This window comes from Temnothorax curvispinosus, unplaced genomic scaffold, assembly GCF_003070985.1.
Source record: "Temnothorax curvispinosus isolate PA1 unplaced genomic scaffold, ASM307098v1 QBEX01013987.1, whole genome shotgun sequence".
Classification (NCBI taxonomy): Eukaryota; Metazoa; Arthropoda; class Insecta; order Hymenoptera; family Formicidae; genus Temnothorax; species Temnothorax curvispinosus.
Genome location: NW_020223767.1, coordinates 37,211 through 47,967, shown reverse-complemented (window position 1 = coordinate 47,967; position 10,757 = coordinate 37,211). Strand labels below are relative to the sequence as shown.

Here is a 10,757-nt window from a genome sequence, read left to right as displayed (position 1 = left end):
TCGCAATAACAACTATAAGATGGAGAACCGACCCAGTAAGCAAAAAACCATTATTACAATGTTATTACAACGATATTCTAGAACTTGTAATGTTGTTAAATATGTAGTTCTTAATGTTGTATAGAACATCATTACATTATAGAACATACATTATAGAACATACTTTGACCACGATTCCGAAATTTCAGTAATGTTGAAATGGGAGTGCCATAACGTTGCAAATAACATTGCGCTAAGGTTTTTCTATCATTCCTGTAATGTTTTTGAGATAAAAATTTAAACGTACTATCAACTTTATTACAATATTATATTAAGATTACCGTAATGTTAATTCTAACATTTATTTAAAGTTCTTATTGATGTTTTATTTCTATTACAGGCAACATGTTTTCAATAAATATGCAATAGTAATAAAATATCTCAATATTTATTGTCTAATTATTATTTAGATTGCTTTTTTATAGACCAGGCTTGGACAACTTTGAGCTCCAGAACCATGACACTTCTTTTCTATCCACGGAAAGTAGGGGAGTGTCGTGGCTCCGGAGCTCGAAGTTGCCCAGGCCTGTTATATACCAATCTGCATTAGGGAATAATTCACTAATTATCATAAAAAAGTTTTATTTATATAAAAATAATATATACCATATATTACAGTTTTCAGTTTATCACAATAATATCTTTGGTGAAGATCACTGATCCTAGCGTAAGGTTTTGGGATAAAACTCATCTTTCAAATAAAAAAATTTGTTACTATAATAATCACTCGCGCGGAGCCACGCAAGTAAGATAATATATTTATCACTTCCTGAAAAATAAAAGTAGAATTAAATTAGTGAAAAAGCTACTTATAAATTATAACGCGGCAAACTATAACAATTTTATTTTATAGAGAGTATATACCGAAATACATTACATTACCTTTTTAATGTTTTTTTTCCTTACGGACGTTTGCGAATCTGAACCACTCCATTACAAAGTGTTGAAAATCTTTTTCTGTATTCCGAGGGAATATTGCTCTAAAAGCTTCTGAAATAAGAAAAATTCAATACAGTTTATTGTTAGATGAAAGAAATAAATAATGTTAATTTAACGGCAATTAAAACTTATGATAATTATTGAAATAACACAAAAGTTTCCGGAATAGTTTACATATATACTTAAATCGATCAAAAATATTAGTTTATGGATATATATATTTTTCTTTTATTTCGTAAGAATTTTTAACGTGTATGTGTGTCCTGCTTTTTAACGATGATTGCTACAAAAAATAAGGAGACAATTTTAATAAATTCTGAGACATAAAACATAGCATTTAATACTGCAAGTAATATATACATTTCTTAAAAAATTACTTATTTTTAATGCTCAGAATTGTGTGTGCGTATCTCCAATTTTATAATTATTTTTTTGGCCAGTTCATGAACACATGGAGGCTAAGTCATCAGAAAATGTAGCCCTCAAACTTCTTCTAATAAAATTCTTTTCATGTTTCCCTCCAATTAACATAACCTTGTTCACCTGAAAAATTTATACTTGTAATTCTATATAATGCAGTTTATTATTATAAATTGCAAGAAAAATAATTCAGAAGACTTTTAAAATATAATAACACATATTATAGGATATTATAGAACATATTAAAGGACATATATTATAGATATAAGTTTGTAAGATTAAGAGTCAGCTAGAGTAACCATTTTTGGTTTTGAACGCATTGAGTGCTCCTCCTCAAGATTCTATTTGATCGTTTTATACATAAAATATACAGTTAAATACATTATGGAGATTAATACAAATACATTTTGATTTTTGAAGGACATACCATATTTGAAAACTTTACCGACAAAATTCTACCTTCTTTTAGAAAGTTTACATATATCGTATTGGTTGCATAGAATTACAAATGCTTTTACATAATAAAAATAGGTGTAAATCAATTAGAGCATTTGCTCAATATATTACAAAAATGATTTAAAAATTTCAAAGTAAAAATCTCGAGCTGTCAGTGTAAATATTTATTTGTTACAAAAATTGTACAACTTTTATATATTATCAGTATGTTTGCTCCGTTAAAGAAAATTGTAAAAAAATATTACTGTACCATTTCCATTAAATTTAAAAGCTTAAAAATATATGAAAAGTTTGCAAGAAGATTTATATATATAAATACTTAAGCTTTCTGCTAAATATGGTAAAACAAAGCAACACACATTTATATATAGAAGATCCATATATGCATAAAAGACTTGAACAATGTAGTATGAATGCGTTAGTACTTATTTGATATGACGTTTGGATGATTTTGTCTGTATGTTACGCCACAATCAAAATAACTATAAACATAGTAGATACAGATAATGCGCAATTACTATCTTTGCCGAGATCTTTGCTATAGGCACTATATTGAAAATAATACCAAAAAATCGGTAAAAATTACAAGTCCTGGTGATCTCTTTGTCGACTCTGATGGCGCAGAATAATCGAGTTTATTTTTTTCAACTGATTTATTACGATGAAAGATAATACAATAGGTCGCTGTTTTGCACGTTCAACGGAAAATAACGAAAAGTCTTGCAAGAAGAAGGCGGAAGCAACGTCCGGAAACATAAAAATATATAGAAGTGAAAGTCTCATGCTAGTGATTTATATTTCCACCAATCGTAAAAGGTTAATCTATATAGCGTGCGTGTATCATGTAAGACATAGAATAAGTTTGTAACTCTGAGTTTAGAACATAAACAGACTCTAAATTGCAAATATTATATTTACTACTCTTGGAGAGAAAGGGAGAAAAAGGGAGAGAGAGAGGGAGGGAGAGGAGATATCTCTTACAGTTTTTTCTCTTAATTCTTAAATTTTCAAAGTCTGCAGATTTTATTGTGTAAATTTATATCTACTACGATTATGTAACTATTATACTAACCGGGAATGTTATTTGTAAATGTTTATAGAATTAATTATAATTGTGATAAGCAGCTTCACTTACAACTTGCATGAAAGCTTCTTGATAAGTTTTTAGCATATCTTCAAATTGTCAATGGAAGATAAAGGGATGAGATATTGTCCAATCTTTGTATCTTGTACAATACTTTCCTTAGAATATTGCTCAGCCTCGCGGCCCGAGTACATCAAGAATATGTTCGATCCTTATTAATACTTTAGTATATTTTTTTTCTTCTGCAAATTTCTCTCTTATATAGGTCGAAAAATAGATCTTGAATCACCAGCTACCTATTTACAGCACATTAGATAATTGCAGGGTTCTTATCATTAATATGCAAGATTTAGAATATAATAATTACTTACCCATATAAAAATGTTGTATACAATTAAAAGCGCTCGACAGCGCACAAGCGCACAAGCACAAACGTACGTATATATGACACACTCACACATCATACGTATATGTAAGATAATGCGACTACAGTCTCCAGAACTATTACTGCTTCTGATTGGCTGTCGCAACAAGCGTGCGTTTGCTCATGATCTCGACGCACTCAAACAGCTGAAAATAATCGGCAGTAATTTGCAAGAAAATAGCAAATAATTCCACTATATAGTTTCTACCGATACCCAAAGAACGTTATTTGTAGTTAACCTAAATTATAGGTTATATAGATCATCATATCAGCTACTATTCATAGCACATATGGTTAATTGAGTTCTTATTATTAATATACAACTTTTAGAATATAATAAGTTACTTATATATAAATATACTGTAAATAAAGAGCACTCCGCACTGCTCGATCCACACGTGTGTATACGCACTCACGCATCGTACATACGTAAATGTACGCATCATGGCTGTCGCGATGAGCGTTGAGCACAATATAAAACAATAACATTCTAACAACAGAAAATTAATATACTACCAATGTTATTTCCAAGTCCAAATTACAAGGAATTTTGAACTGTTGCATTAATCTCAAATAAATGTCAGAGTAACATTTAAAAAATATTTTCTGTAACGTTTTTAAAATATTTTAACAACATTCAGAAAAATCATATTACGAAATAATATTTTTTAAATATGTGTATAATATTATTAAAAAACGTTTAAAAAATACACATAAAGTCAATATTTTTAAACGTTAATTTAATGTTCCTTGCTTACTGGGCGGCGCCTTGTTGCTTGACATCGATGATCAAACAGGGTAGTGGTGATCCTCTGACTCTGACGCTTCTTTCTTTCTTTCTTAAACTTGCTTATTTTGGTGACCATAAAGCTATCGCATAACAATATTAACAATACAGATATACGAATAAATCTTTTTTGCCAGTCAACGTCGAATATTAATTTATATTAAATATTATTAAGTATTTTATATTTTATATTAAAAATGCCATATGACAAAATTTGGAATATCAGAAAATTCTTAATATTATAAAAGAGAAAAAATGCAATAAAATGTAATAATTATATAATAATAAATTTAATTTTTTATAAGTTCTAAAGTCTGTCAGCAACTTTTCGGAAATATTACAAATGCAATGTTGTATGTGAAACATTCAAAAATATAACGCGTGCAATTTAAATGTAAATAATAGTTTTATCATGTATCAAAAATGTTTCTAAACCATTACATCTGGAATATTTCTTCTGCAATATTGTAGAAATTCACTGTCTGCAATTCAATTTTTCATTACCTACGCAATCCTTCAGAAATTTTTCAGAAATATTTTAAATGCAATGTTGCGTTTGATATGTTACAGAAATATTATTTGTGCAATGCAAACGTAATATTACTTTTATAATGTTTCAGAAATATTTCTGAAATATTACATCTGCTACATTTTTTTGCAATATTACAGACACTTACAAACATTGTAAACAACTTTCTGAAAGATTTCAGAAATATTGTTAATGCAATATTATAAAAAACATGATGCAGGTACATTTCTGAAATATTTCAGATACATAGTTATAAATGAAATGTTAACAAAATATTTCTGTACTATTTCCGAATATTTCAATATTTCAGCAACATAACATGCCGAGTGGGTATAGAAGCATTTTCTAAAGAGTTCCCGGCACTAGCAATGTTGTATAGTTTTTAAATAAATTTATAACGTCCGAGAATCGAGTACTTGGAGAGAATAGGGTGAGACGCTGTTCGATTTTTAACAGTTCTATTATAATTTTCGTGTAGTTCTGAACGTGTTCTAACGTTTTCTAAAAAGTTCTGACGATAAGCATTATTTATTCATTTTTTAAATAATTTTTATCGCCCGAGAAAGACGCATTTGCGGGTATATGGGTGAGACGCTGTACAAAATCTCGAAGTTCTGGCTTATATAAAATATTTTTCGTATAATTCTGAGCATATTGAAGCAATTTCTTAAGAGTTCCGGACATTGGCAATGTTGTATAATTTTTAAATAAATTAATAACGCTCGAAAGTCAGGAATTTATCGAGAATAGGGTGAAACGCTGGCCGATTTTCGACAGTTCTGTGAGGTCTATTATAATTCTCGCGTAGTTCTGAACGTGTTCTAACGTTTTCTAAAGAGTTCTGACGATAAGCATTATTTATCATTTTTTAAATAATTTTTATCACTGAGAACAACGCATTTACGGGTATATGAGTGAGACGCTGGCCGATTTTCGACAGTTCTGTGATTAATAAACATTTGATTTAATACGATTATAGCTTATCCTTTTATAATTATTTCAATTTACTTTATTTTATTATTTTTTTAGTACCTGCACCTATTTATTTAATCAATTCCGGAAAATTACTTGTTGTAGAATTTCATTCCAAGATTCTAAACAAAAATATAGCGATGGTACCAAAAAGCTATGATAATTTTGAAGAAAAAAAATGTTTTGTTTTTTTAAAGTACCTTCCACCCATTTTATTGGTTCGAAAAAATTACTTGTTGTAGAATACTATCCCAAAATTCTACATAAAATATATGGCGATCGTACCAAAAGCATATCATATTTAAAAAAAATAAAAAAAAATACTTTATTTTTTAAAAGTACCGCTTACCTATTTTATTGCTTCCAAAAAATTATGTCCAATAGGAAACTACTCCAAGATTCAAGAAAAATTTTTTCGTAATTGTACAAGAAAGATATTGGGACTAAAAAAAATCAAGAACATTTATTTATTTTTTTTATTAATGTTTCTGTCATCAGAAACGTTTTCCGGATTTTCCACAAATGTGTCTTAATAATATCTACAACATATTAAAATTTCATCAAAATTTCATCATTAAGCTGATCAAAAGATATGAATTATTTTTGATATTTTTGTTTTTATTTTTTACAGCAAAACGGTTCAATATTAAGGGCTAATATTCGATTAAATTGTAAGTGACACTGATAGCAATCAAAGGAAAAAAAAGAGCATGATCCGTGAGGGGGCACATTGACCTTTCTTATCCGGCTACGCCCTTTCTACTCTGTCATCGAGCTTTACTCTTGCGAACCTATATGTAAGTGATTTTAATAGGAAATTTGATGCTGTATACGAATCCGATAATAGTTTTTGCATATCTCCAAAATTTTCACGTTTTTGGAGTGACAAAGTAAAAAACGAGGTTCGGGGCAAAGTCGACACGTCGACACCACGCCGTTTCATCGGCTTCCAATAACAAACGATGCTTGTTATGCAGCCATATGGCTCATGACAAATGTGTGTGTGTACGTCCGATCGCGAATTTACTTGTATAAATTGTTTTTCAGACATGTGTTTATATAAAAATAATTGAAAGTTTAACAAGTTTTGTTCTCATTATTTCCAATGATTGTTTTACTTAATTACGAATTTTTGTACTTTCCAAATACACGATAAACAATATATTCAGTTTCAGACAATAAAAAATAAGTTCCAGATCAAATTGTGTCGATCAGGTAAAGTGTCGATTTTACTCCGGTATTTTTCAATTTAAAAATTTGTCTTCGCATCACTTTTCCTTTCCTGGGGGCAAAACTAAGCGACATACAGCAAAACTTCCCTAAGCAATTTTGTACCTGAAGGAACACTCTTTAAATGTGTACCATTGAATTTGCTTGACAATTTTATTTAATTGTTGAAAATTGCCTTTGAAAAAATTGTGTCAAGTTTGCCCTGGTCTCCCCTACTTCATTTTCCAATTAACTTATTATAATCTTTTCAAAATTAAATTAATACCTACTCAACATTGGTCTAACTTTTTGATTTGAATCAAATATTTACATGTTAAGTCCGACAAATATAGAACAAATTTTACTGCAAATATTATTTAAATTAAAATACGTTTTAATAAGAATTAATAAATTAGAACTAAATTTGGGTTAAAGCCGTAATTGAATCGAGTAAAAGTCGCATATAAAACACATGAACTTTTTATTAAATATATGAATATTCTGCATCATGTATGGTTCTGGATCATATATAATCCGCATAAGTAATCTTATTAAATATAGATAAAAACCATATTTTATTGTGGCCCATATTTAACCTACATAAATGATTTCATGAAATGCAAATTAAAACCGTTTTTAAAAAAATATAATCTTAACTTAAAATCTGGGTTTAATTAAGTTTTATACAGATATAATGCGATTTAATATGATTTTAGTTATGTTCATATTAAATTGTTTTCGCGGGATTACATATATTTCCATATGAATCTCATATGTATCCATATATCAGTGCATATATATGATCTATTGTTCATATTTAGTTATATTTAAAATTATACATGCTCATATATGATATATGGACCCATGTATAAATTTGTATAAAATTTCTACTAAATTCATACCAAATTTCACATAAAATCATATATATTTATATATAATTATATATAATCTTTTTTTCCCGGGATGTGTTTTCTTGGATGTATCTATATGAATGGTAGATCGCAAGAATACACTATTATTATAGGTCTGTGTTTTCTAGCTGAATTAATGTATGTACAATGTACATACTTCTTGTACTTAAAACAAAACAGGTATATATTTGAAATTTGGCGAAAGTGAGAAGAAAAGTTCTAAGTACAGCAATAAAAAAACAAACCTTTCATGTACGTATAATAAATATACAATAAATTTGAATGTACGGCAATATAAAATATGTTTGAAATCCTTATTGAATGTCTCATTTGCATATCTAATTGTACCTGAAAGAGAGGAATCTCTTTTCACGAGATTGCAGAGAACATGCATGCAAATAGATTAATGTAGGAAAGCAGAAGATGGTTCTAAATTTTTAAATCTATTTTAATATATAAACAAAATTACATAAAAATTATTTTATTTTACATAAAAATTAGACATGGCAACGTTATATGTATTATTTATGACAGGATAGACATAACACCAGGCGCATAAATCTTCACTTGCCAATCCGACGAGTTAAACAGATATATTGTTTTTTCTGCCAAATGATATTTAGATCTAATGGAATTCATTTTCCAATGAATAGTTAGTTTACCGGATGCATCTCCGGAGTGTCCTGTCTTAAATGGTTGTGTCGTAACACACAAATGTGCTATATGTTTTAAGGTATTAGCAACTATATCTGTATTCGAAGTCTGTATATTCACTTGATATATATGTGCAAGAATACAAAGCTGCGACGAGGGATACGACGCTACAAACGATCTTAAACATCTTATAAAATACATAGTATCACGTATACCAAGTCCAAGATCAAGGAAGTGGTTTATATCATCGATAATAAGAACAACAGACTTAGAGAACCTTGCTGCGTCTTCATATTTTTCTTTAACGCATGTAAATAATCTACGCACAATATCAATATCTCCCATAGGAGTTCTATCTGGAATTATTGTTTTTGTTTTATCTACAAAATTCTCGTACATATCAGTAACATTGTTGGCTATAATTTTCATCGGCTCAACAACAGTGACTTGGCCCTTTTCTTTTAGATTAAGAAGATTGTAGCCAAATCTCATGCCGATGTTATGATAATGACTAAAAGTATTATGACAAAGAACGAGGCAAACAGCAGCGTTCATTTTTTTTAAAGCATGTGATAAAATGGCATTTACTAAGAAATTCGCGTTGCTACCATGTCGTTCTTCAATCAAGATTGTTTTACCGTCCATGTTTACTTTGTCAATTCCAAGAATGTTGCACACCGTTACTACTGAGCTAGCCATAATAAACTGAAAACTAAAGGCATATTATTATCATTATTATCATTATTATTATTTATCATTATTATTATTATTAATATTAATATTATTATTATTATTATTATTAATACATATCTTACAAAAAACGATATGTTTATGCAACAAATTTCTAACCTGACAAATCGTCGAATTGTACGTCTAATCGTCTTCTATTTTTATAACCTGTAAAACGAACAATCATGTCAAGGAATGTCAAGAACTACAATACAAAAGTTAAATGTATTTTGGTCACAATCAATATAATATAATAACGGTAATTATACAGTCTAGGGATTTCACCTCCAATATCGATGAAATTATGCTCAATTGACGCGAAACGAAAGAATCTGGCAGAAAAAGTGTCGCTCTGCTCCACGAAACGAGATTTTAATCGTTAAAGTTGACGACTATTCTGGTTATGAAACTTGTCATACCGACGAAATGTTGCAGCTACTAGCAGAAAGAAACCTGAGAGAGGCCATCCCTGCGTTTTTAGTAGTTTTTACTGGGGACGCATAGGGATTCTCTAGTGAGGGATGGGACAAAGCCGCCATTAATGGGATAGCGGAAGTGACGGCAGGCATTACGCGCCATTTTTTAATAAAACAAAATAACCGTCGAAAATATGTCTACATACATTCAATTCTAATCGAGGAATTATTTCAATTAAATTGAAGTAAATAAATAAAACTTAATTAAATGAAATAAATTCCGTAAATGAAGAAATTGAGTAAACAAACAATAAATACTGATAAATATAATTTATCACAAAAAGTTAATAAATGCAGTAAATAATGCAATAAATAATTTTTTTTATAAATATAAGAGTTTTTGTATAAATTTAGCAAATTTGTAAATTTGATAAATAAAAAAAAACAGAACAATTTTGAAAATTATTTTTATATTAAAAATGTGTTGACGCGATTGTCTGAGCTTATATTTATCATATATTAGTTAATTTGATAATTTATAGTTAAGGTTATGTATTCTCTATATATATTCTCATTTCAGTATTAAATGATAATATAAAATCACATTCAATTTTAATAAAATTGGATTTATTAAGGCTGCGTTCGGGGAGCGCGCTATTAGCGCTATTGCATCGTTCTATCTTTATCGCTTATCAGATGTAAAACAAGGATAGAATAAGCAAATAGCACTAATAGCGCCTCCCCGAATCCAGCCTAAGTACAATGCTTACAATTTTATTTTTTCTCTTGCTCACTTTGGCTGCATTCGGGGAGCGCGCTATTAGCGCTATTGCATTATTGTATCTTTATCGCTCGTCAGGTGTAAAACAAGGATAGAATAAGCAAATAGCGCTAATAGCGCGCTCCCTAAACGCAGCCTTTATCAGTTATAACACAGTATGTATGTACAGTTATACTATGGTCATATGTTATAAATTGACATATACTATACACATATTGACATATACATGTATGTACATACATACACTATCTTTACTAAAATATACTCAAAGCGGAAATATCCCATTAATGGCGGACGACCAATCCGCATCCTGCAGCCTCGGTGTCCTATTCCTCCCTAGAGGATCCCTAGGGACGCATTACCAGAGAGAAACCTGAGGGTGCTGTCCCATGGACATCGGAATTATC

General features: G+C 29.4%; 1 protein-coding gene and 1 long non-coding RNA gene across 4 annotated transcripts; both read right to left on the bottom strand.

The window, feature by feature from the left end:
• Positions 1 to 604: 604 nt before the first annotated feature.
• LOC112464156 lies at positions 605 to 3,850 on the bottom strand. 3 transcript variants are annotated; one of them, XR_003041880.1, is made up of 6 exons: positions 3,708 to 3,850; positions 3,310 to 3,508; positions 2,990 to 3,234; positions 1,356 to 1,521; positions 922 to 1,029; positions 605 to 808 (listed from the first exon to the last, which is right to left on the bottom strand). It is a non-coding gene; the product is annotated as an uncharacterized LOC112464156 (long non-coding RNA). The 3 variants fall into 3 exon arrangements; XR_003041879.1 differs by lacking the exon at positions 3,708 to 3,850 and having other exon boundaries at positions 3,310 to 3,692; XR_003041881.1 differs by lacking the exons at positions 2,990 to 3,234; positions 3,310 to 3,508; positions 3,708 to 3,850 and adding an exon at positions 2,420 to 2,811.
• A 4,171-nt stretch (positions 3,851 to 8,021) lies between these two features.
• On the bottom strand, positions 8,022 to 9,618 carry LOC112464154 (elongator complex protein 6-like). The gene is made up of 3 exons (XM_025030995.1): positions 9,439 to 9,618; positions 9,274 to 9,321; positions 8,022 to 9,136 (listed from the first exon to the last, which is right to left on the bottom strand). Exon 3 carries the CDS (start codon positions 9,121 to 9,123, stop codon positions 8,296 to 8,298), a length of 828 nt encoding a protein of 275 aa, XP_024886763.1. The 5' UTR covers positions 9,124 to 9,136; positions 9,274 to 9,321; positions 9,439 to 9,618; the 3' UTR covers positions 8,022 to 8,295.
• Between the last annotated feature and the right edge of the window lie 1,139 nt (positions 9,619 to 10,757).

What these genes read in the sequence shown, in the direction of transcription:
- LOC112464154 (XM_025030995.1), bottom strand. Translation starts at nt 9,123, where the DNA reads ATGGCTAGCTCAGTAGTAACGGTGTGCAACATTCTTGGAATTGACAAA.